Raw genomic sequence first — 26,852 nt, 5'->3', positions numbered from 1 at the left:
TTGTATGATCTAAATCAAAAATAGTGAATAAATCTTAAAAAATAAGAGGGGGGAAAGCACTGCAGCAAGAAGCTTTAAAAAGAAAATTTTTCTATGTGTCTTCCACAGTCTGTCATTCTCTGACAGAGGATAGTAAATGCAGATTTTCTAAGATTTCTCGTTGCTGATTAATGAGAAGAGAACTCATATTATTGTTTTTTCCTTTTTCAGGACTTCCTCAAATATTCTAAAAAAGCTAACCTTGACACAACAGAACTAGAGGTACTTGAGACATTTTCTCTTAGTGATTTGGATGCTCTTTACTCTAAATTTCTACTTGTTTTGACATAGAGTTGCTTTCCTTTTCTGATCTTCCTGAGAATGTGATTCTGATAAGTGTTTACTTTTCGCATTTCTGTTCTAAAGCAACCATAGCAAATGAAACAAAATTTTATCCTGCTAACTCATTTGGAAAATAAAGCTTTGACTTTTTATTTGTCTTGAACAGAGAGCTGTAGAGGTCATGTGTATAGTACCAAAACGGTGTAATGACATGATGAATGTTGGCCGCCTGCAAGGATTTGATGTAAGTTGGCTGGGGTTTTGCTTTGAGTTTTTGTCAGGTTCTCCAGAAATTAACCATTAATGTTGTGGGGAGAGGTGGGGGGAGAAATGAGGTAGGGTGCTCTCTCACTATCTTGTTAACTGGTGCAAAAAGCAGTGAATGAAAAATCAAATCTTAGCCATGCCAAGGACTTCCTCCTGGGAAGCTTTACCTGTTGTGTCAGTCACACTAGGTAAGTCCTGCAAAATCTACGAAGCGCTGGTGTTATTACAGTTCCCTTATTGACTGATGACTTGCAAAATAGGGAAGTAATCAGTTATCAGCAGGTGAGCAGACCTGACTTCAGCGGTGTAGGCAAAGGAGGAGTTGCTAATGTCAGTTAAAGTACCTGAGGCAACTGTAGTCCTTGTTTTGCTAAGTCTAAAAGAGATGGAAATTGGCTATTGAAGCAGCATGCATCAGCCAGGCTATAGTCACAAGCTCTACTTGCAAAGCCCTTTCTGCTCTGTGATGCAGGTATGAACTTGAATTCTTCCCCTCTTCAGCACCCTGGAAGACATTAGAAGAATATATGAGTTACTGTATTGGAGGTGGCAGGGACGGAGGTACTGAGACTAGAGAAATGAAAGCCTCAGTGTTACTAAGCCTCAAACTGCAGTACGAGTTGGAAAGGGTGGGGTGAATTTTTTGGGTTTTTTTCTTGATGTTTGTTTTTTTGAGAAAGGGCGTAAGAATGTCTTGTGTATAAGAGGATCAATTAATATATAATGGTCAGTGACACTCAGAAATTGGGAAATATACAAAGCTATTTTGGCATGAGCATCTGCTCAGAAAGGTTGATTGGGGAAAGAAATTAAGAACTGCACTAAATGTGTTTCTGCTTGCCTCTGTGTTTAGGGTAAAATTGTAGCCCAGGGTAAGCTCCTGCTCCAGGACACATTCTTGGTTACAGACCAGGACACGGGACTTCTGCCACGCTGCAAGGAGAGACGGGTCTTCCTGTTTGAACAGATTGTCATTTTTAGTGAGCTGCTAGATAAAAAGAAAGGTTTCTCCATGCCCGGATTCTTGTTTAAAAACAGTATCAAGGTAACTGTTGTGTGTGAGTCTTTGCGTCCCCTGCACAAACTCTGCTAAGGTAACAGTTTCTGATTCAGTGTGGAGTCACTAGTGACATCTAGATGTGCAGTCATAAAGCACAGTGAGGCGTCAGTCATTTCCTGAAATTACTTCCTACCAAATTTGTACTCACCCTGATGATAAACGGAAATCTTTGGATCCCAGCACTCTGATGCTTCCCATGTGAAGCATACCAAAAAGATAATAACTCTTTACGTATCCCTTCTTTTGATTTTCAGCTGAAATCAGTCCAAATTTGTAGGTAACATCTGTAAGTAGTGCCACCTTCTTAGACATGTCAGCTCTTCTACAAGAAAATCCCTTAAACAAAAAGCGTTTGCTCCCACTTCAAGCATTTTCTGAAACAAAACCTGTTGATATTAGGGCCCACCAGCCCTCCTGGTGAAACGTTTTGCATGGACCCTGCTTCTGTTAATTCGCCTTGGTGCTCTGCCTGCCAGCTGAGCATCCTGTTCAGCGCTGGCTGGACAGCTTGTTCCAAGGCACTGCTATCTCTGCAGCAGAAGCCATCAGTGTGGGCCAGTGTAAGCTCCGCATTTTAAATAACACAATGGGAGAGTGAGGGGCAAAAGAGAACATTGGGCCATACTGACCAGTTGGAGATTGTTCAGGCACAGTGTGTCAGTAATCTGTACACTAATCCTTAGTTTACTGTAATCAGTCATTTCATGGTATTATTTTACTGGAGGAAAGGATGGTCATCATTTGAAGATCTGACTCTGAGCTCCTAAGTAAGAGATTTTAGAGGTATATTTCTCATAAAATACATGAAGGAAATTCTCTTTTTTTTTTTTTTTTCATGAAGGTGAGTTGCCTTTCCCTGGAGGAAAATGTGGACAGCGATCCATGTAAATTTGCACTAACGTCAAGAACGGGCGATGTCACGGAGACCTTTATTTTGCATTCTGCCAGTCCAGGAGTCCGCCAGTTATGGATCCATGAAATTAACCAAATTTTGGAAAACCAGCGCAACTTTTTAAATGGTAAATTATTTCCTCTCAGTGAAAGTTCATAATTGAACGACTTCTCTTGCATCTGTTGTTTCTTGGCTTTGAAATGTTTTGCAAGTTTCCTTTTTCCTGAGCTAATACAGAACAGTTGGGGATATGTGCCGCATTTCTCCTTCAGAACAGATGCTAACATTTGTTATAAGATGGTAGTCTGAATTTACATGGTGTTCCCTTGGTGAAATTTTCCAAGTGTTTTGTAGGAGTGAATCAAGATTGGCACCGTCCGTTGAAGTGGAGAGCTTGTGTTCCCCTCTTAATCAAATGCAAGCCTTTAAAAGCTAAACCCGAGTGGAATTTTAAGCATCTATTCAGAATATGTTTTGCTTGTGTTATTTTGGTGGCCGTGGTTGTCACATCTTACTGTGGCAACAACATTCAGATTCTGCAGGAGAAAAGTAGAAGACGGTAGTGTCTGCTGTGACACTACAGGGTTCTTGCTGTATTTTTGTATCCATTGGTTGTTGCCCCAATCTAGATTTTTTTTTTTTTAAGAGTTGTAATGGAGGAACAACGAGCTGAGAATTCAGAGTCACACCTCTTTTTTTTCAGCTTGGCTGTTAACTGACAATGTGATCCCAGAGGAAAACATTTCTCCCTGGTTTCAGATTTTTCATCTTTAATAGAGATACATATAGCAGATCATGAAGGTGTGATATAGAAAACTGACTTGAGGTCTATGACATGACCAGCATTGCTAAGGGAATTTATCTTATTTGAAGAGCACTCCTCTTTTGGCAGTAAACATGTCTGTTTTAAATTGTTCCTGTTCCCTTTCCTGCCCTTCTTTCCCTGATCGCCTCCCTTCCCACCCCCATTGCAGCCTTGACGTCCCCAATTGAGTACCAGAGGAACCACAGCAGTGGTGGAGGCGGCAGCGGGAGCAGCAGCGGTAACAGCAGTGGCCCCAGCAGCTGTAGTGGCATTCCCAGCTCCAGCCGTAGCCGGCCATCCCGGATCCCCCAGCCTGTCAGACACCATTCCCCAGTCCTGGTCTCCTCTGCAGCCTCGGCCCAAGCAGAGGCAGACAAGATGTCAGGTATGTCCATTCACAATCTCTCCCTGCCACACTACAACACCTCCTTAGAAACTGGCCTGAGCCAGCCAGACAGGCACCCTCCCAATGCAGAACCGGACGGTCCTCAGAGAGAAGCTGAGCAGATTCCCAAGATGAAAGTTATTGAAAGTCCCAGGAAGACAGCGGGAAACATTTCTGGCTCAGCTGACGGAGCCCAGAAAGACTCACGTGGAAGCTCAGAGGACAGTCGCTCAAGAAACAGCATAGGATCACTGACGCTTGGGAAGCCAAGGCCAGGAGCCATCTCACCAATGAACTCTCCTCTCTCCACGACTTTCCCTTCTCCTTTTGGCAAAGAAACCTTTCCACCCAGCAGCCCCCTGCAGAAGGGCTCCTTTTGGAGCTCCATCCCAGCATCCCCTGCCAGCCGCCCTGGCTCCTTCACTTTCCCTGGGGACAATGACTCCCTCCAGCGGCAGGGCCACCGCCACTCTTCACACAGCAAGGACACAGACCGCATGAGCACATGCTCCTCGACCAGCGAGCAGTCAGTTCACTCCACCCAGAGTAATGGGGTAAGAGCGGAGCACCTCTGTCCTGCGAGCTCTTCTAAAACCTTCCCATGCTCCCTTTCTGTGCGTTATACCATCACTCTCCGTACTAACTTCTGGCTCTCCAGTGCTGTACTGCTCTGAAATAATCAACTGTTCGAATATCTTCTGCACATTAAAAAAAACAAAATTATCTACCTCTCTGTGTATGTATACATACAAACATGGATATGTATGCAGACACAAAAGCAACTGCTAACATTAGATGCAATTTCTGCCTCTGCTGAAAACATAGATCACTAGGCTGATACTTACTAACTTGCTCTCCTTGCTTTTTTCGTCTCTAATTTGAAGGCACGTAATTAACATGCTGAAGCGCAGCAGCCAGAGCACCTTGGGGTATGCATTGCAGCCGGCACTTAAATCTGACTTCAAGATTTTGGCAGATTGCCTTGGGGCTTTTTTTCCCTTTCACGCACAAATCCGCCACCATTGTCCTGTTGAGGTTTAACTTCGTGGAGACATCTACAGTACATTCCCTGGGCTGCTTGATTTTTATTTTTTATTAATTTATTTTCCCCTCCTCCTTTCAGCCTTAGTTGATGTACAACATTCTCTTTTTAAATCCTGTGTCTGGTCAAGGAAGCTTCCTGCAATCCACTCAAAATAGGCCAACAAAACCTAGCTAAAATAATCCTCCTTCTACTACAACCAAAACAAGTAGCGGCTCCACTTGTCTGTTCTGCTTTGTAAGAAGAACTGGTTTAGGGCATCTGGAGATTCAACCTTTTAGTATGCACTTGGTGTGTTTGTGCGGAAAGCTGGGGTATCAACAGAATCCACATTCTCTGTAATAACATCCACCGGGAAATGCAACACAGCAATCACAGGGGCATGTGCAAATATAAAGCAGAAATTTCAAGGCACTTGCCATGGATGTGGTAGGCAGGCTATGGTGCCTTTCTTTTTAAACTCACATTTGATTTTTCTCTCACTAAGTGTTGTGTTCACAAATGTTTGTTTTTCCACTCTCACAAATCGTATGCAATACCAATTTTGCAAATCACCTAACTTGCCGGACCTTTTTTAAATGCATGCATTTCTTTATAGAACTGTTTAACACACAGAGCTTTCTTGACTTCTTAGTTCTTACACTTACTTTTATAATAGCTTCAGAAGAAAAAATTATGCTTTGCATGTATTGTATTTTTATCCCGATCTTCTTTCAACTTTTCATTTGGTTTAGCTCTGTCTTGTGTTTATCTTCAGTCTAGCAAAACGTGATGATGATATAATATCTAGAATAATTGGAATATTTCTCAATTACTGCACAGCATGTGAATCAAGATGGTGGTACTTTTATGTGCAGAGAAGACTTGCATAGTATTAATTGATGTCATTCCATTAAAAAAAGAGAGAGGGAGAGACAGGGTGGCACTGAGTTTTCAAAACATCTGAATTTTCATACTATCTCGGCAAAGACACCATTGCTTGGTTTTATGTTACTGTAAAATGTAGTATCTGAATGCCTGCCTTCTGCTTCACAACTGTGTTTCTTTTAGTTTGGTAATTGAGATGGATCATAATTCTTCATTTATAACCTCATTTCTAGACTATACTTTAGCAGGATTTCACACACATTCAACAGGCTAGAGAAAATGGGTTGTGAAGGTTTATTTTGATTTAACCATTTGTGTGTGTGTATTTACATGCATATATTGTTAAGGTTGGTTACTTACAGAAAAGTTACTTCTAAGAAGAAGAGAAAGGAATTAGTTTTGCTAGTATTTCAGGAATATGGGAGGAATTTTTTATATTTTGATTGTAAATCCTCCTCTAATCTCATAATTGAGGTCAGCAATGACCAGCAGAACTTGCAGTAGAAAAACATTAACTGTGCAAGAATATTACTTCCTTGCAAGGCAAAAGAAAAGGCTGTCTTTCTGTGGTGAGAATAAATTCTGATATAAACACATTCACAAAAACGTTTGTCACTTAGTAGTTACCAGACACTTGGTTATTTAACAGATTTATCTGTCCTTGTTGAAAATAAGAAATATTCAGACTTTAATATGATCCTTCAAGACTTAACTATTAAAAAGAAATGTTATGTTACAGGAAGGTCAGTCCTGCAGTTACACAAATTCTGCTGCATGCTAAGAAACAGTATGTTCAGGAATAGTGTGTGGGGCAAGGTTTGGGACTTAGGTTGGTTTTGCTACTTCAGCCTTCCATTCCTCTCCTCCTGTAAGTCTAACGGAAGGAGCTAAAAAAAACAGCTTTCTCTGAATAGAGTTGTTTTTCATCTAGCTAAAAGAATCTAGCAAGTTGTAATCTTAACTTAAACAATAATTGAAAATGAGAGTTGTTTTTTGGTTCTACTATTCCCAGTTTGCCTGAATCACGGAAGGGGCTTGCTAATAAAAAAGACCACGCAGACAATCCTCTAAGCCAGACAAAATGTGTTCTCTCACTGGAAATACAGCATCTGGAATTAAACATAAATATCCTTTAGTAGAAGTACAGTCCAGGATGAGATCTTTCTCTTGCTTCATCATCCTAATAGAGAAAAAAGACAGAATGGACTTGACTCATCCAGTTGAGTAAAATAGTTCAACTAGAATAAAATCTACAGACTCACTGGAAACCCAAGCATCAATGTGCTGCACGTGCTATGAATGAGTAATGTGAGACTATTCCTTTCCAATTGTCTTGGTTTCTCAGTAGACTAGCCAGCCAAAACACTCATGGGGAATCACAGGCACCAAGAGATGTAGTGACTTGTTCAAGGCCATTAGCGGGCTGGAAGAGAGCGTGGTTTTCCGGTTTTCTCCCAGTGTACCATGCTGTCCACTGACCCCTGCTGTATCTCCTCAACACTGAGGGGAGAAATATTTGACAGTTTTGAGAAAAAACGTTGACACTGTTTTAATCCTGTGTGCCAAGCTTTCCACTCCCTGCTAGCACGTATGTGGTGCTAACGTGTGGTTATGCTGTATAAGCCATAGTAGTCTCCAGCTACAGCTGGGTACTGATTTCGTTCTTCAACTCAGCTACTACTAAGCAATAGTGAGCCCTCACTGGTAGTGAACTGAAACAGTTTGAAGTAAGAACAGAGATAAAAGATAGGCACGCACACATACACACCTCATGCCACATCATTAATAGGCCATCCACTTTGGTTTTAACTTGTTTCAAGAAGGAAAAAACTTATTTCAGGGAATAGGTTGCATAAAGTAGCATGACTTTTAATGTACACCTGATCAGCCATAATTAGCTTTCTCCAAATGCTCGGTGAGGAAACGAACAACATTCATGAACACTAGTTGAAAGTGTATCATAAACAGCTAACAATACTCAGCTGTCATAGTCATTAATCAGTTAGGAATGAGATTTCCAGCTTTATTCTGATAGTTCAGTGGGCCTATATTGCCCAAGAAATGAATAATTTCTTATTTCAGTAATTTACCTCATCCTGTGCATTTAAAGGACCAAACCTGATCATACAGATTCAACCAGGGACAAGCCTTGAGGTTTTGAGAGACCCTGTCAAAAGCCTGTTTCGTTCTTTTGTACCTTGTCATGTTTTGTGTGCAGAAGGCTGGTGTCTGAGATCTGACAAATAATGCTAGGAAAGACTATATGTATTTTTCGTTGTTGGAATTTCCAGTCTTTATGAGGTAAAGTCTTGACCTGTTATGATTTTGAAACTGCACCTGTAAGACCATGAAAAACTGTCCTACGTGCTGTACTGTAGTTTTATTGCCTGATAAAGATGCAAGGTTCAGTGTCTGAGCTTGAAAGGAAGACCAGTTGAGATCTATGTATAAATTGACTCTTAGTTAAAGGAAGTAATCTTGAGTAAAAGTAATGGGAATAAATTTCTGCAGCAGCGGTACATGAAGGTATTCAAAGATCAAACTAATTTGTACAAGATAAATAGACACAGACAGCTCTAAAAGAGAAATCGTAGCTCTCTTCTTTGACTACAGCTTATGTGGATCATGCAGGTAATGGTTGTAATGTAGCAGGCCAAGAACAGCCTGACTTCTTCATGAACTTTAAACTTGATTCTGTTTTCTCCCCCTCTTTGTGCTTCCAATTGACACTTGCAGAGTGAAAGTAGCAGCAGTAGCAATATCTCCACCATGCTGGTGACACACGATTACACGGCAGTGAAGGAGGATGAGATAAATGTCTACCAAGGAGAGGTCGTGCAGATTCTAGCCAGCAACCAACAGAACATGTTTTTGGTGTTCAGAGCCGCCACTGATCAGTGCCCCGCAGCCGAGGGCTGGATTCCCGGCTATGTCTTGGGGCATACCAGTGCAGTCATCATTGACAACCCCGATGGAACCATCAAGTGAGTGCCTGAGTGTGTGTAGAAGGGAAGGAGGAAGAAAAATTTCCAATTTAGATAAGGCTTTGAAACTTTTAAGCCAGAAGTTGATGTGATCTTTGAGCAATAAATGAAGGTCAAGCAGAATGAGTACTTGAGAGGTCCCTTAGCAAACTTCAAAATATAAGAAAGAGACCAGAAGCACATATTCCATATTAAAATGCTGTAGTAGTGCAATCTTCTGGGAAAAGATGATGAAATAATACCTGATTTAAGAGCAACAATAGTTCCTGGTTTATTTAATAGAATGAGTTGTCAGGCTAGGCACCTTTGTTTAGGAAAACAGTCATAAATGTTTGTTTCAAGTGAAATGAGATTTCAGAGTTCCTAGATCTCCTCTTTGAGCCACAAACCTATTGAAAATCTCTGGTTGTGCTAGGAAGATCTCTCTCAAATCTGCAATGGGAGAAATCATATCAAACTTCTTAGCAGTACAGCTTTATGTAAAGCTTCTATAGGCTGTATTTGATACAGATTTCATACTGATCATTGCTCAGTTTGATTGACAGTTTGTATTTTCATATAGAAAGTTTACCATTCCAGCAATGATTTAAAGAAATACTGAACTACAGACTAATCTTACTAGCTTGCTTACAGTTTTAACCAAAGGTAGCATCCCTTATGAAATACTTAATTTATTTCATTTCAGTATACTTTAATACAATGAAATAACATTTTGACATACTTTTCCAATGCTATTTGAAACTAGAGAGTCTAACATATAACCTAGAGCTGAAAAAAATTGATCGAAGTTTAATGTTCTGTGTTTAGGAAGTCAACATCTTGGCACACAGCACTCCGTTTAAGGAAGAAATCTGAGAAAAAAGATAAAGACGGCAAAAGGGAAGGCAAGCTAGAAAATGGTTACCGCAAATCCCGAGAAGGACTTGCCAACAAGGTTTCTGTAAAGGTAAATGTTACAAAGAAGTAGTAGTTTCCAAAAGGAGTTGTGTTGGGATTTCTTTAAAAGTAACATCTGTCAGAATTTCACATGAAGGAATTGGAGGCAACAGTGGTTTTAATGGACAGCGTTTGCCAAATCTGAAAACGGGTAAGGTATAATCTCTGAGCTTGCAAGCATGATATAGCATAAGGATGCTGCAGAAAAGAGCAGAGTGGTGCAGAAATTCTGGCGTTCAGATGTTTCTTGGATCTTTATGGGTACAGCTAACTTCGAACCATCCCTGTACTTTGTTTTCTACCATTCTTTAATTTCTTCTAATATTATAAGGACATTAATTCTTTAATTTCTCCTTTCCAGCTTCTCAACCCCAATTACATTTATGATGGTAAGTTGTTTTAATTTTTAAAAGTCCCAGTAAATATAATTTGATTAGAACATGATTTACTTTGTTTAAATTTGCTTGACATGAATTACATCAGGAACCGAGTGTTTTCTATCAAAATATACATAGGCTTTTTTTGGATAAGGGAGACAGTTAATGAAATATGTCATTTTTTTTTTTTTAAGATGCAAGGAACACGTTTTTGTTCACCAGTCCAAAACAACATAAAACACAAGGACCCTATGACATGTTCAGAAAGATTTGCACTCTACTGCATTTGCATGGAGACTGTATGGAAGTCGGGCCTTGCTGAATTTGCAAAATAACAAGGCTAGGAATTGGAGACCACCTGCTTCATTTTTAACCTTGCACCCTCGGGAACATTCAGGGCCTGTCCAGTGGCCCTCTGGGGTCAGAACCAAACTGGCTTTTCACCTTAATAAACAGAACAAAACTTTTGAGTTTCACCAGTATGCAAAAAGGGAAACCACTACAGTGCCTCAGTGGACGAGTGAAGTGTTTTGTGTTCCCTTTTGCAAACGTAGCTGGATATAAAGATAGCCTGGCTGAGCACGTTCTTAAGTACTTTTCACTGTAGGGTTTCCTCAGCTTGCCATAAACAGGGTGTTTGGTTCACCATGGTGGGCTTAGGGTTAACCATGGCATAGAGTAGTGTTGTGTCCAAATTCGTGCAGAGAAAAATTCACTAGCTCTGCAGAGCCCCCAGCAAGTGGCCTAATCATGGATGTGCTCCAAGGGTAGAGGGATAGGTACACCTTGGAAATTTAAAGTACCTTACTGCTTCGTCTAATAGAAAAGAGAGTGTGCAAGGAGGAGAAAAGCGAATTGATTAACTTCATTTGACCTAATGCCATTAATTTTCTTTTTCCAGTTCCGCCAGAGTTTATAATACCATTGAGTGAGATAACATGTGAGACAGGAGAGACCATCGTGCTTAGGTGTAAAGTCTGTGGTCGCCCCAAGGCTTCAGTTACTTGGAAGGGTCCTGATCATAACACACTGAGCAATGACGGTCATCACAGCATTTCGTACAGGTGCAGTAATTTGTGTGAAGTTCAACAGGAACTGCTGAAACTGTTATATTTTCTATTTGCACCCTTGGTGCAGGATAGCTTTTGCCTTTGAGGCATAAAGATAGGGTTGCCCTCAGACAGAAATATTTCACAGCTGGGATTTTTCTGGAAGTGTTGTGTAACTTCTATGTATGGCTGGGGTACCCGAATGTCATATTCAGTTGACTTTTAAAAACAAAAGAAAATTCAGCTGGTGCTTCTGATTAAGCTATTGCAGGAGCCACTGTGGTTCCATCATGCTGACCTAGTGCTTGAAACCAGACTGGTATGTTGTGACATGTAGTGCTGTGATGTGCCATCTGCCAATCCCTTATTTCCATTAGTAGCATACCATCATTTTCGAGGCAAATGACTGCTTTCAGATCACACTACAGTATTTTGCAAAGAAAAGCCTCTGGTTCCTGCGGACATGGCGATGTCGCTGTCTTTGTTGTTGAAGCATGGAAGTTAACGTTTTTGTCTGGTTTTAGCTTTGCTGTGATAGAACTTAACAGACTAACTGGGAACTCAAACACTTGATTAATAAGAGAAATTGCTGTATTTTGGAATGTGAAACTGTGTGTTAGAAAAGTGTTTTTTTCTGAAAATGCATTCTTCTATATACAGAAAATGTTTAATGAGTAACTTCAGTGTGAATAAATGTCTTATTTATGAATTATGCTCTCAATTCAGAATGAGGGTTTTTTTTGTGAAAACTTTCCTCATTAATAGATAGAAGAGTACGTCATCTTCTTAGAGGTTGTGCAGTATAGCCCAGCTTACCTGCAAACTTGATGGCATGTTATACTATTCTTTTTTACATCCTGCTGCTGCTGCTTTTTCCTTTTCACTGGGTATATTTTTTTTTTATGGGAGACAGAGGCATTGTGGCAGCTCTGCTACTGCATCCAGGACCATTGTGAGAGATGAGTAAGAGTTAGACTCACTAGGTTTAATTCACCATGATCCATTACTGTTACGGAATTATATTCTGTAAATCATGTTGGCTGTCGCTGACAGATTTTTAGAAATAATAATCATAAAATGTTCTCTGAGCTGAGGGAGGGGGGTCATCTTCCTGTGTTCCTAAAATTTACCTTCATTTTTTTCCCTGAAATTAAGTCGTGTGGTGAAGACCGTGACAAATAGTTTTTGGTTCAGTCAGTCAAATGACTTGCAGTAACTGGGATGAATCCAAAGGAAAGCAATAAGAATGATAGAAGATCTTGAAAATATGCCCTATTGTGAAAGAATAACACAATGTTAGGGTTGTTTTGAGCCTAGAGGTGAAAAGTGTGGGGAGGACTTGTCAAGTATTCACATTTGTAAGAGACTTCTGCAAATAGAATTATCTGCTGTTCGCGTCCATGGCAGATGGTCAAAAAAGTACTAGGCATGAATTGCACAGAGGAATGGTTAAGTAGACATTTGAAGACAAACCATCAAACAAAAAGGGTGGTTGAGCAGTGAGAAAGATTAAGGAAGAGTCTGCAGAATCTTTCTCCTGTCGTCTTACATAACTTATTGCTGTCTCTACCCTGGAGCAGAGGGGAAAACTTAAGTCTTTTTTAGTTTCCTCCCATCCTCATTCTCCCAGATTCTGAGGTCTCCAAAGTTGTGGTGAGGTGTGCCTTTTGTATTGAAGGCGGAGCCCTCTCTTAGAAGGGATGAGTGCTCTGAAAGTACGAATGTTAGATCAGCTTCTATATGCTGGGAGTCAGGGATGGAAACTAACCTTTCAGAAAGAACAATGATGGATGTTGTCTCAATATGGCTTCTCATAATTTGAAGGAAATAGAGGACGCAGGAAGAAACAGGGGAAACATTTGATTTTTTTCAAACACAATGGAGCCTAGGACATGCTGAGACAGAGTGTCAGTGAGGATGTTTTTCTAATAGTCTGTAGGACATTCCAAGATATTTGATGCGACACAAAGCGCTCAGATTCTGGTAGATGCTTCTGAAATGGCAGGGACAGGGTTAGTAATGTTTGCCCAGAGAGAGAAGGGGCTGGAGAATAAGAAATATTAACAGTATCAGTCTAACTTTGTCCGATTTCCATAACTTAAGGTCTGTAAAATTAATATAAAGTTAACGGATGTCATTGTGTTTCCCAGTGACTTAGGAGAGGCTTCACTGAAAATCATTGGCGTCACTGCAGAAGACGATGGTATCTATACGTGTATAGCTGCAAACGATATGGGTTCGGTTTCATCTTCCGCCAGTCTACGAGTTTTAGGTAGGCCTGTCTCTTTGCTTTTTTTATCTAATTACATTCAAAGTGTCTGGTACCCATAGTATAGGAAAAACAAAACCCTGGCTGTTGGGCATCCCTCTGTTAAAGGAATATTATAACAAACCTTTTTGCCTGTGATATATTATGAATAGATGCACTTTTAGGATGTAACTAATTAGAGGCTCATACAGGCAAGATGCTTACACAGTACTGTCAACGTTCATTTACCTTGTCTGTCAATACTAGTTCAAACATACTATGATAAAGTCATATTTTATCATCTGCATTCTTACTTCAGTGTCAATGAAAGTTACTATGCCAACATGTATCATTTCTGAAGTGTACAGATAAGAAAAGAGTAGCATTGCTCCTATTTTAATATGCTCCTTTGCTTGAATTGTAAAGCAACAGTGTTCAGGAGAACATATAACTATTTCTTGTCTTTGCATCATGGATGTACACTTAAATTACATTATTTCAGTACCTGAAGTGAAGCAACCTGAATGTGAGAGAATGAAAAGGAAACCTGCAAAGATGAAAAATGCCTGTGTTTTGGAGGCAGACAGCAAAGGAAAAAACATGTTTTTTACTTGATGTGATAAGTTTCAGTGTGTGTTTGTACATTCAATTATTCTTCTCTTAAGTGTTCTGGATCCTCCATTTTTAGAAATAGGGAAAACACAGTGAAACAGCAGGATAGCAGGCTTTCTTATATGCAGTTTATAACAATTGATGCTATTAATAAGTTCATAACAATAGATGCTATTAATCTGTTGAGAGGCCCATATATTTATCCATTGGTGAGAATTAATTAATAGATTTTAGGTAGAATGGCACTGTCTCAAGTTGACTCCTATAAAAGAAAATAAGATATGAAATGCTGCATTCTGTCCTTGTACGTCTGTCCCAGCTGATATGGGGACATGTACAGTTGTCCCGAACCTCCTGAAAATATGTTCTTTCTTCTCTTTTTTTTTTTTTCCAAAAAACTTTGCCATCTTCCTGGAATGTTGAAACCAGACTGTAAAAGATGTGTCCCTTCTAAAACCTCATCTGAAATTTTTGGGGGTTTATAATGAGTGCTGCTACTTTGAGCTCAGCTTGTTGGCAGCCACAAGTGCGTGCCTACTGCCAACATATGGAGATGGTGATTATCCCCAGCACTTTCTGCTAACTGACCCAAGACAGCCAGTAGTTAAGCCCTAGGATAGGTGTGTTGCAATATATAAAAGAGGCAGAAAACAAAATTTTGGTCTTTACACTAATGTTTCCTGAAAAATAGAGATTTTTTTTCAGGTAGCTGCTACACTGTCTGATCACTTTTTTTTTTCCCCAGTGGCAGATGTATTGTTGATAATGAGACATAATGTAAGATACCTATTCTTTTTGCTGTTTTCTTCAACTTGCCGAGGTTACTCATTCCTGTACAGACAGTTCCCACTGCACCTGAATTAGTTCCACTGTAGAATTTGTTCTGCTGCATTGGCTGGGCTGCTTTGGTGTGTAATCCAGTTTGTCTTTCTGCCACCCTGCGTCATATGGGGATTAACAGGACGGGATGATTCCACTGATAGTGTATCAGCCAAGGAAACTTTCTAGTCAGGCGAGTAAAAAGCTCTTGATGGACAAGAATCAGTGTCAAACTCTGTGCTTCAAGGAACTGGTGTAATGAATGTCCTTCCTACACCAGTACAGAAGCCTGAAACTGTGATTTGGCCAGAATCAGAGTCACAGAAGTCTTGTAGACTAAACTACCTCTTTCAGCCACAGTCCTTGGTCTTACTGACCTTGTCCAAAAGTAAATGTTCACTTTTCAATCAAAACTAAACCTGAATTTGCCAAGTCTTGGTTACTCTGCAACCAGACTTCAAAAGACAGGCAGCTGTATTTCCCTGGCCCTTCTACTCAGCTCTACCAATACTTTTACAAAGTTCTGGCCCCAGTTTTTCTGCGACCATCCTACCCATTATTTCCCCAGTCCATAAGAGCAAAATGAAAACTCTAAGGCTGCATCACAAAGTAAGGGTTCAACATCAGTCTATGAAGTCTTTTTCAGTCCTTGACTTGAAGGACTTGCCGTTTGATAGTAGTCAATTCGTGTGTATCATCTCCTCCAGAATACTCTTTGCCTTCTGTTGCTGTAGTAGTCTTTATAAACCATCAATAGAGTAGTTGATTACAGAAATCATTTTCTTTCTGAGCTGCAAGAGGATGGACAATATGAGGTCATGAGTTGCTTTTTAATATGCACACACTCAGCTTCAAGCAAAAGATGATAGGGGCCAGTCTGACTGAGGCAAACTCCTCCTGAAATCTTTTCCCAAACTGAATATGAAGTCCAAATATTTCTCCTTTTGCAAACATCTGAAACAATCCATTGGTTATAATGACAACAGTTTAGTTCTGAGGAGGATCTGACGATATTAAGTGTTGGCCATACTGTCCTTTTTTTTTTTTTTTTTTTTTGTGTAGGTCCTGGAAGTGATGGGATCATGGTAATCTGGAAAGACAACTTTGATTCCCTCTACAGTGAAGTGGCTGAGCTTGGCAGGTGCGTTCTGTATGCTGATCTCCAAAGTTGTCTATGTCAAAATATGAACTTCTCATTCATCTTTGAAAAATAATTATCATATGAGCGTAAAAGGCCAGAATTACATTGGAGTAAATAGAAATAAGGAAGTGAAAATCTTACCAGCACTAGATGGCACTGCATAAACAGAACATATTTAGGTTGAAATGGTATCAGAGCTTAAGGGGTATGTGTTTTTTCAAATACTTTGGAAGGCTACATAGTTGTCTTTTTTTTTTTTTTTTTTTAAGCATGCCTTGCAGTGACTGACACTGCTTCTACAGTGAAGCTCTCCTAAGCCTTTTTATTTAGGGTATGAAAATTACAGACAGAAAAGTATTAAAATGAGCAAAGCGCAAAATAAGTCACATAGAATATTAATTTCTCCAACTTTATTACGACCTTTGAAAGCTGGATGTTACTCTGACTTGAGTTCTCTGCAAATGTGATAAAACAGATCTCTATCAGGAGCTAATTATTTATACAGACACATTTTGTAGAAGATGCATATACTTAAAACTCTTGTTTATGTCCAGAAACTGCTGTATAAGGGTAGCCTATTAGAGATCTAAAATTAGATCTCTCTCAGAATATCTTTCAAGGTAAAAGTATGTCCTTAGTGCATCTCTCAGTTAATTCTTTCCTTTCAATATTGTATTCCAGGGGCAGATTCTCTGTTGTTAAGAAGTGTGACCAGAAGGGAACCAAGCGAGCAGTAGCCACTAAGTTTGTGAATAAGAAGTTGATGAAACGAGACCAGGTTACCCATGAACTTGGAGTCATGCAGAATCTCCAGCATCCCCAGCTCATTGGCCTTCTTGATACCTTTGAGACCTCCACCAACTACATACTAGTGTTAGAAATGTGTGTGGACCATAATGTTATTTGTAAAATACAACCTGTGCAGCTGACTTTCCGGGGCTTTTATAGTGGTTTATGAGTAAGGAACTTTAAGGTTTCATAGAAGTTTGAAGACACCTATATAGAAGATTGGAGGCGTCTAATGCTATTATTAAAACATTGAGTTTAATAATATACTCAGAAGGAAATAAGTTGATATATTAAACTGATATGTAGATGATTATCTTAGTCTGAAGGTCCAGAAATGATTTTATATCAAGCAATTATACAAGTGAATTAGGAATGTTGTGATCTGGTAGCTTGATATCAAATCTCATCTTCATACACTAGTCCTCTGTCTTCTAGGTGCTGCAGGCTATGGTTATTCTTGTAGTCTATGCAGGACATACCTGGTCTTTCAAGTCTGGCTAAAATACAATATTACTTCCTTTCCTTCTCTGCCTTCACCCTGTGCTCCCACTTCAGAATTGTAGGTGCAGGTCAGCTGTAAGTTACATAGGATATTTTCACAAGATCTATCAAGCCAAACATCAGAAACAGTGATTACTTGATGCAGTTGTAGTTTTTAAGGGACACTTGCCTTAAGCATTTTTTAATATAACTTTCAAAACTTATGTTTTCCTTTCAGTTCTGATATCTGAATTAAAACAAAATATAACCCTTGTAATTCCAACAGGGCTGACCAGGGTCGCCTTCTAGACTATGTCGTGCGATGGGGAAACCTCACAGAAGGGAAGATCAGACTCTACCTGGGAGAGATTCTGGAAGCTGTGCAGTATCTTCACAACTGCAGAATAGCACATTTGGACCTAAAGGTGAGGAGTGAATGGGATTCCTGGCAGTGTGTGCCATTCCAGGCATAAAACCCTCCCTCTTCTAGGAAACTGGCAGATCGGAGCATAGAACTGAATTGCTTTGAGACTGTATGAAGAAGGGTATGGGGTGGGGCTCCACCCCCAAATGCTTTAGATCACTCATAGCCAGCAAAGCAGAAACTTTGAATTCCCTGTGCTTTCTCCTTTCTGGCCATGTGTGTTCCTTTTCGCCAGAAATAATTGCTGATAGGAATAGTTTTGTTTGATTGTTTATTTATTTATTTTCTGAGGAACTTGCAGCAAAAATCCATTTCTTTCTCAAGAAGCATAGAGTTTGTTGTGAAAGAGATTGCTTTTCCTCTGTCCCTGCAAATCTGTTTCTCATCGTTGCACTTTGAGGGTTGTGGTATCTGTGTGAACGGTACCTGTTGGTCCTCTGTTCTCTACCCTGTGAATTTTACTTGAGCCACAAGGATTTGATGCATTCTGGTAGGAAAAGCTATATAAGAAAGTCTTAAGGTGAATATTAATTAAAAACTTATTCTTTATACTCTTATTTTCCACCTGTATTTGAATAATAAGGAATTTTAGCATGGAAAAGTCATTTTTGTAGGCAGGGTCTCTTTAGCCAAAAGGGGTCATGGTGAGAAAAAGCAAAAAGAGTTGGCATCTTCCCTCCACATACTTCTGTTTTCCAAGCAGAACCAGTCTTGTCTGCATAGCATGGAGACCCAACATTTAAAGTTTTCTAGTGCTATGTGGAGTTCACCAGTACTTTTTCCAGTCTTAAAAACTAGTTGTAGGTAAGTCACTCTTACTTTGCTAAGATCACAGGAACAGCAGCGGTAGCTTCAGAAATAAAACCATAAAAATAATTCCACTTTCAGCTCACCAATCATGGGGCAGTTCTCTTGAAGCCATGTGCATCCAACAGGATCTGCTACTGCCATAGTCTCATAACAGTGCTTGACTTCCATCTGTACAGCTGCGCTACGTTAAAGACTCACCAAGTAAAGCTGAATTCTGTTAAAAGCATCATGAAAATTCTGACAAGGCCTTCCAGTCTTTAAATGCAAGGGTTTTGTTGTCTCTCTGTCATAAAGCAAATAGACCAGTTGTGTTATTCACCCCCTATTTGTAATTGCTGTTCTTTAAGCTTAATTTCCCAAACACAGGTTCCTGTTAAACTTTGCAGAGCTGTTGTTGTGAACATCTGCAGTATTATCTGGCAGAACTATATTTCCTGCAAACATTATAGTGCCAGCAGCTGAAACACATTCATTGCACACTGTAGTTGGCAAGAGACTGCCTGCCGGTTGGTCTGGGGGAAGCCTTGGTAGGACTGCCTAGGAGCTTTGCAGAGCTGGCCTTCAGCAGTAATCCTCATAGCTTGTAGCTGTTTGTTATGTTCTTGAGCTGACAGCACTGGCTGGGAAACAGTAATGTTGGAGCATTAAATGTGTGTTAGACTGACTTGAAAAAAGACATTTTAACTTTTGCTTTTATGTTTTCTAGCCTGAAAATATTTTGGTGGACCAGAGTTCCACTAAGCCAATGATAAAACTGGCTGACTTTGGAGACGCAGTCCAGCTCAATACCACGTATTATATCCACCAGTTACTTGGAAACCCAGAGTTTGCAGCTCCTGAAATTATTCTTGGAAATCCTGTTTCCCTCACTTCAGATGTTTGGAGCATTGGAGTGCTCACATATGTCCTTCTTAGTGGCGTCTCTCCTTTCCTGGATGAAAGTGTAGAGGAAACTTGCCTGAATATTTGCCGCTTAGACTTTAGTTTCCCAGATGACTACTTCAAAGGAGTTAGCCAGAAGGCCAAAGATTTTGTATGCTTCCTACTTCAGGATGACCCAGCTAAGCGTCCCTCGGCTGCACTGGCCCTCCAGGAGCAATGGCTGCAGCTGGGGAATAGCAAAAGTGCTGACAGCATTGACATATCCAGACTGACTTCGTTCATTGAGCGGCGAAAACACCAGAATGATGTTCGACCCATCCGTAGCATTAAAAACTTCTTACAGAGCAGGCTCTTGCCAAGAGTTTGACCTTGCTTGAAGTTCTCTCTCATTCTCTTTCACCTGCCAATCAGACTGGAGATGGACTCCTCCTGCCAATCAATCAGACTGGAGATAGACTCCTCTTGCCAACCAATCAGACTGGAGATAGATTCCTCCTGCCATCAGCTGTTGACTTGAATTTTGAGGAAAGCAAACCCCGAGCCAACCAGCTGCTAGCGAATGTTCGTGTGCAAACGCATTCCAGGGGGACCTGCGCGGGGTGGCGCGGGGGACTGGCAATGCAGACTTCACTGGGGTGGAGGACAATAGCACTGTACTCTGCAAAAAGCAGTCACGAGCGATACAGTAACAGTATTTTATTCAGGTTTCTGCAAAAAAAATAAAAATAGTTTTTTTAATAAACAAGAGTTGAATTTTGCAAGTGAACTTAACTACCGTTTTCAAGATTTATTCAAGGAAGAAATGCCTATGTTCAAAGCACTGGTGTTAAACAAAAATGAAATCATGCCTGGAGAAGACTCACTAAAATGGCTGCCCATTGATACGGCCTCCATTTATAACAACTGGTTTTCACTTGGTCCTAGAGCTTTCCAGTTGCCTCGCCTGTATGTATCTCACGTAGCAGTGCACTGAGATCAGACTCTGCTTTTAAGTGCATCCAACCTCAAAGTTTTTGCATACAAATAGAATGAATCGTTTTGCTCTGATAAAATGTAGGCCTTACTTGTATATAGACTGTTACCTGCCTTTGGTCTGTAATTTCCCCCCCGCCCCCTCCCCTTATCCTTTTTTTTCCCCTCCTTCCTAAATGGTGGTGTACCACTGTGCGGGTCTTCAGTTTGGGTCAGTACTCACTGTCCCCTTAGGAAAGGACTTCGGGTTGGTGCCCAGCTTGCCAGCCTGATTGTCAAGCAGTATACAGCAGGATGAAATACTGTAAATGCACTCATTTGGGATTTTGTTTTCTTTCATATCATGTGCAATGTTGTGGCTTTAACATTTTATGCAACTATTTATGAGGACCTCTGTTGTAACTGTAATAAATATATAGAAAAAGCACATACTTAGTACGGCGAGCTTTATGGTTTTGTTTGTGTGTTTGGGGTTTCTGGGTGGGCAGGGGCGGGTGTGTTGTACCACACTGTCATTATTAGTTTAAGATGAGGGTTAGCATAGAATTTAATCAAGACTAGTCAGTTTTAAGGATTGTTCAAAAAAAAAAAAAAAAAAAAAAAGGGAGAGAGAGATTCGTATCCCAAATCTCAAACTGGTTAAGAAGTAGGGTGACACTTTTTAAAATTTATTATTATATTCAAAATGCCAAAGTCTGACTTTCCCAAAATCAGTCTCAACACTTACTACTTTTTAGAATTTTCAAGTCTGTGTTTACTTCTTTCTGTGAAATGAACAAATGAATTTTGTGCTCTTTGGTGAAGAATACATTGAGAAAGTAGTGGTCAGATGAGGAGAATCTGACACGTAATGTAATTGTCTTAGTAACTGTTTTTAAGGTTGAAGTAATATTAACGTGAGCTATTTAAAAAGACAGAGATGGTTTTCTGTGCATCACTGAGTTCATATGGGTGTGTTGTCATCTATGTTTGTGTGAAATGCCATGTTTAAAGAAACCAAGCCAACATCCCACAATAGTTAGATATATGGGTCTTAAGCCATAACCTAGCTTGGGTTAGTTTTGAGCTTTGTGGCTTCCACTGTATTCTATTTATTCCTTTTTTGGTTTTGGGGGTTTTTTTTGTAAAGTTGTACAGAAACTTTTTAAAAGAAAACAACTGACTTCGAAACTGGATGTGTATTCGTACCAACCTCATATCATTATGTTTGTGTATTATTTTCCTTTATTGCTTTAGTTAAATTTTTGCTTTATTTTGCATGTATATTTCTTTGTACAGTGACGTTACATGTTTACACAGTATGACGTGATGTAAATATTTTATTTTGCCATCAGTTATTTTGAAAAAAATTAAACATATTTGACATATTTGTCTGATCTCTTGCTTTAAGGAGTTTGAAAGTTTTTAGGTTTGGTTATATTTTAATTGGGCTCTGTATTTAAAAACAAAAAAAGTACATTATTTTATTGCCATAAAATTAATTCTAAATTGCAATGATGTATCTTTCTTTCATGCCTTACAAAATAACATTTGCCTTTGCTCTAAGTGTTGAGTGCTTTGTAGTGTCATGATTGCTTTTACATAAAACATGCGTAACTCTAACTGTGGAAATTCATTATAGTCTTTATTAGCTAGTAAATTTTGGCCAGCAGAGTTTTCTACCAGATGTTCCCAGTTAAAGACTGAAGGATCATATTTCAGTTTAATATGGAGGATTTCCCACATCTTTTAGGCATTCCAGATTCAGTATGAAGAAAAGTTACTTTTAACCATAAAGACTTGGGGTTTGCAGCTAAACTCTGTTTGCATCCTATAAGGGATGAAGCAGAAAAGTTTTTCATTGTGTACATTTATTTCTCTCCCTTTTCTGCTATCATTAATCCATTTGCAATTCAAAATGAAGTGAAAAGTCAGGGAACAATGCAGAGTGTTTATGTTTGTTACTGCATTGTATACGTGATTTTTTTCCCACTCTTTTTTTCCGCTATTACCTGTCAAGTGATGAAACAGTCCCTTTATTCCTCACGATTTACTACTGAGAGAGACAGTTGAGAGACATTTGACATTGAGAGAGACAGAGCATATTCAGGAAGGATGTACTGCCAAGGATGAGCCACTGAAGCTTTTTCTATGACAGGGAAATAGATGGCAGCATGCTCCATGGAAGAGTTTGTGTCCTTGAGTTCTCAAAAATATTTTTTCTTGACTGAAGATACACTCAAATGGGGAGAAGGTACTCAAATGCTATACAGAGAAATAATGCACTTGTAGGTATTTTAAGTAGCAGAGATACATTCTTCCACTCATGTGTGGACAAGAGTGCACTGTTTCTGGCCCTCTCTGTGAGCCCTGTTCCTTGGGAAAGCTTAACATTTGACAGAGTTGAGTTTTGCACTAAAACCTGCTGTTCGGTGCAAGAGCTTCCAGCTGAAGAGAGCTTGAATGATGGGCTGCTCAACTTGGATATCTCTTCAAATGCTTTGAAGAGATAATGTATGTGTAAGGTCCTTTTGTTTTGCTAAACTGTGTAGTCGGGGCTGCAAATGCCACTTGGACTCAGTTGGCCACAGTTCTCCTTGACTGTCCTGCACACAACAAACCAGCATCACAGTCTGACAGAGAGTGGAAACCAAAAGCATGGGTGAAAGCAGCTGGTATGAGGATTCTGATGTGGGAATGTTGCAGAGCATAGGGAATGGCAGTCAATATTATAGCTGAAAGGGGGAAAAATAGCCAGGGAGGTTCAAGAGAAGAATGTGTCCAAATGTTTCTTTTTGATAACATACCCCAGTCACTTCTTACTGATAGTTTAGGAAGAAGAGACGAGGTTGCCAGACTTTAAAGTCAGTGTCAATACTTTTCAAGTGGGGTTTGGGAGTGCAGGAGTTCTCCATTGCACATTTGATGAACACAGCTTAACTTCAAAACCATTGTGCAACTGCTAAGCAGGAAGCCTGGCTGGATAATACTTCCATGGTCAGGGAAGCAACCTACATTGTCTTCCTAACAGGCAGAGGCCTAACACATCCCTGCCTGTGCTCATGAGGAGTGGGATGGGAAAGCCTGGTTTTCTCTTTTGTGAGTATGGAGGTCACTTAACTATAAGTCATTCTCAGATGGGACTAGTAATGTGTTGGTGAATAGAAGAAAAAAATTTTTTTTTTTTTTTTTTCTTTCTCCAAATCCAAAAGCACATTCAGGCCAGGGTGCAACAGAGATCCTCCAGAATGACACAGCAAAAGCATCTGGCTTCCTGAAAAGATTTCAGTACCTGTGCAAACCTGATTGGTAGTAGAAGATGCCTGAAAATATAATGGGATGTTCTTTGCATGTGACGTACTGTATGATGTTGTCAGGAAACATTAAAACCCCACTGCTGAGGGAGTCGGTGTAGGACTCCGTCAAAAAGAGGGGCTGGTGAATGAGAAATGAATGTAACCAAGGGGAAAACCAATGGCCGACTTGAGGTCAAGCCCTGTGGTTCTCAAAATCTTAAGAGAAATGAAGACAGGAATATACTTAACCGGCGGCTGTGGGTAGTGAAATCGATGAGTGGCTGGTATTCAGTGAAGTATTTGGACAGCCGATCTTTGCTGCAAACAGCAGTGTGCTAGGGATTAGTGCAAGGAGTGTTGCCATGTCAGCTCCAGCCCAGAAGATGAGCTAAGCTTTATATACCCTTTCCATGTGTGTATCGACTCAGTGTGGGTGTGTTACTAATTTCTCTGCTAGAGGGATTCAGCTGCATGTGGAAGTGGGTAGAACCAGGTAGGACCAAGTTTCTGTATTTGTTTAAACCAGCTCCAGGTATTGTGGTGTTTTTGTCAGAACCACTGCTTTGTCCCTCAGGCAAACAACTTCTGAATTTTTTTCTGAAATTAAATCTTGATGGAGGTTATATTAGAGAGTAACAGATAGGTTTTGCATGTGTAGAGGTTGTACTTCCAGCACTTTTTGTGCATTCCCATCTGCCCAAGCAGTCAAGACAAAAGGCTTTTTCTATGTGCACCATAATGCAAGAGCATAATGATCTCTCATCACTGCAAAGGAGCTGGTGCCCACTGTTCTCTCTCCTTCCTGGCAAGCAAAGACACATGCCTAGCACCTCAGGCTTCACATGCCTGGCGGTCACCTCAGCATTTCCCAAGGAAATGCGCTCAGTGGTCCTCCGTGCTGTGCCGTAACACTGAGCATCAATACAGCAATGAGATCTCCCATTTTGCTGGCCTGCCACAGGGACTAGGAGGCTGACGTGTAGGAACAGCAGAATATGCTGCTCATGATGTCTTTGTCCTCAAAACAGGAACACTTCTCATCTCCCCTAATTCACTCCCCTTAGCCCTACCCAAAAAGCTTCAGGGGAGTGGCGGGGAGGGGCAGTTGGAGTTATTAAGGAGAGCTGTCTGATCTCCTCCTATTCCCCTAGTAATGTCAGGAGAGCCAGCACCAAGCCTGCTAATAATAAATGCCCATCAGCCAATCTGCTGTCCAGTAAAAGAAGCCATTACAAACCCTAGTATTAGAGAAGAGCACCAAGTTTCCAGTTTTCCCCACTGGCTGTATGGTAAAATCATGAAACGTGCTGGAGATACATCTGAGGTTTAATACATGAACTCTTTGAGCTATCTTCTGGAAAGACAATACTCATGATGTTTTCATTGTCTAATTGTCAAAAGCAGTAATCTGAAAGCTGCTTTTTTTAATGAGTTTTCTTCTTAATATACATTCTCCTCTTGGCTGCTGGAGGGACTTTTCATCCTTGTTGTTTGAGGAAATATGTAGATGAGGTACTTGAGACTGCATCAATTGCAGCAGATGAAGCTTTAGATTCTGTCATTAAGCCTGTGGTGGCATACTGGTTCTCATTGCTCCAAATTTCTGGGTTTCTGAAGGAAAATATCTTCCATCCAAAGAGGGTGAACCTATTGAACTACAGAAATGATGAAACCTTAACACCAAAGCAACACTAATCTCTGCAAACTGAATTTCCAGCCCCCAAAGACATTCTGTCCATTCCCACCCCAGTGTATTCTCCTCTGTCATACTAAATGGTCTTCCTGACAAAATGATGTCTTTGCATCTTATGGAACAAAAGTACGTTGAGGATTATGTAGTATCTAATCATTGTTTTAGAATGGCAATAAACCATGGATATCCATAGCTTTGTGTAGCAACAGGTTATGCAGCTGAGCTCCATACTATGTGAAGAACCCACCCATATCTTCCTTTGATGTCTCTGAAGTTTTGTTTTGGAAAGACAATAAGCAGTTCATCTCCCCAACTTCTGTGTCCTACCTCTGCTTTTACAGTCTTCTACCTTACTTTTCATTTGGTCATCTGTTTACCAAGCTAAAGAGTACTAGTGTATTTATTCCTCATGAGGAAGCTATTTATCATCTTAATTGCCTTTCTCTGAACTTTCCCTAGTTCCAAGTTGTATATTGTTTATGATGGGAGGGGCAAAGCTCACACAATATTCATGACACAGATGCATCATGAGTTACACAGTTGCAAAGTGGCACTTTGTTCTCTATTCCTTTTCTAAAAATTCCAAATGTTCACCTTGCTTTGACTTCTTTTGAGCTGATACTTAGAATATTAAATCCTGAGATCATGTTCCCAAGTTGAGTGGCAACGGTCAGTTTAGAGCCCACCATCACTTATGTAAAACTTGGAACACCCCTTCAGCACATCCCCTATGAGCATTAATTTTCCCTTGTTGAATTTTCTCAGCCTCTTTATTTCAGCCTACAAAGCTGAGGTAGTGTGATTGCCGTAGGGAGAGATTGTTCTGATGGAACTGAGCATGGAGATCTCTTACATTAAAAAAATAGAAGCTGACTACTGCTGGCCTTCATTTTACTACTCAGATAGTCAGCCTAGCTCCCCTGACTTTTTCAAGAAACCTTTTCACAGGAGTCTATCCTGACAAGAGAGTTTTCTTGCCAGGTCCTGGAGCCATCAAACTCATTTCCTCTCATCCTGAGGGAGGAAATTGTAACCTGCCTTGGACTTGATTAAGCTGAAACTCTTCACTTTCAAATTAAATTTCAAACACTGATTTTAGTGAGGCTAGCGCCCTCGCTTCAACAAGAGGATTTACTTGGGTCTCAAGCAGGAGGCTTGTTTCCACACTGAAATCACCCATCAGAAACATCTCCAAGGATTACTTGCAGAAATTTCACTTTAAGCTTCCTGAAGACTTACCTGGCAGTAGTTAGCACCAGGACTTCACTTAGCACACCTTGAACTCAGTCTCTGCAGGGGCTTGCTATCCCAAGGGTTACTCCCAAATACTGAGGAAGAGGTGGCAGCAGCTGGAAGTTTGTCCTGTTGTACCATTGGGAATCTGCCTAACCACTCTGGTTGAATACCAATTTACATCACGTCTCTCGCCTGTTTTACACGTCTTGCCTGTGTGTTGCCATGTGATCCCTTGAGATGGATGGTTCTTCAAGCTCTCAGACTTTCCCTTCAGTGATGCCAAGATCCACTGAGTATTTGCAGAATGATGTAATTTAATTTGCCATCTCTCAAGACTGATGGTGAGCGAGTACTTCCTTCTTTGGTGATGGAGCTCTCTCCTGGGACTCAGAGGACTTGGGACTCTGCTTGCCAGGAAAACTCAAAGCTGGGAATCTGTGCTAGTCCCAGTTATAAGAGTTAATGCATTCATTGGTTTGTTCTGGT

General features: G+C 40.3%; 1 protein-coding gene across 1 annotated transcript in view; it reads left to right on the top strand.

Annotated features, from left to right (window-relative positions):
• Nucleotides 1–19,651, top strand: part of TRIO (trio Rho guanine nucleotide exchange factor) — an 84,629-nt gene extending 64,978 nt beyond the window's left edge. The window contains exons 16-29 of the mRNA XM_009587184.1: nt 211–261; nt 488–565; nt 1,442–1,633; nt 2,490–2,667; nt 3,515–4,284; nt 8,376–8,623; nt 9,431–9,569; nt 9,921–9,948; nt 10,838–11,000; nt 13,136–13,257; nt 15,727–15,805; nt 16,487–16,687; nt 17,361–17,499; nt 19,015–19,651. Coding sequence (XP_009585479.1) covers nt 211–261; nt 488–565; nt 1,442–1,633; nt 2,490–2,667; nt 3,515–4,284; nt 8,376–8,623; nt 9,431–9,569; nt 9,921–9,948; nt 10,838–11,000; nt 13,136–13,257; nt 15,727–15,805; nt 16,487–16,687; nt 17,361–17,499; nt 19,015–19,557 — 2,931 coding nt within the window. The 3' untranslated portion in view covers nt 19,558–19,651. The remainder of the gene's footprint in view (nt 1–210; nt 262–487; nt 566–1,441; nt 1,634–2,489; nt 2,668–3,514; nt 4,285–8,375; nt 8,624–9,430; nt 9,570–9,920; nt 9,949–10,837; nt 11,001–13,135; nt 13,258–15,726; nt 15,806–16,486; nt 16,688–17,360; nt 17,500–19,014) is intronic.
• Nucleotides 19,652–26,852: the final 7,201 nt, after the last annotated feature.

The sequence above is a fragment of the Fulmarus glacialis genome, unplaced genomic scaffold (assembly GCF_000690835.1).
Source record: "Fulmarus glacialis isolate BGI_N327 unplaced genomic scaffold, ASM69083v1 scaffold32091, whole genome shotgun sequence".
NCBI classification, from domain to species: domain Eukaryota; kingdom Metazoa; phylum Chordata; class Aves; order Procellariiformes; family Procellariidae; genus Fulmarus; species Fulmarus glacialis.
This window is presented reverse-complemented; position numbering and strand designations above follow the sequence as displayed.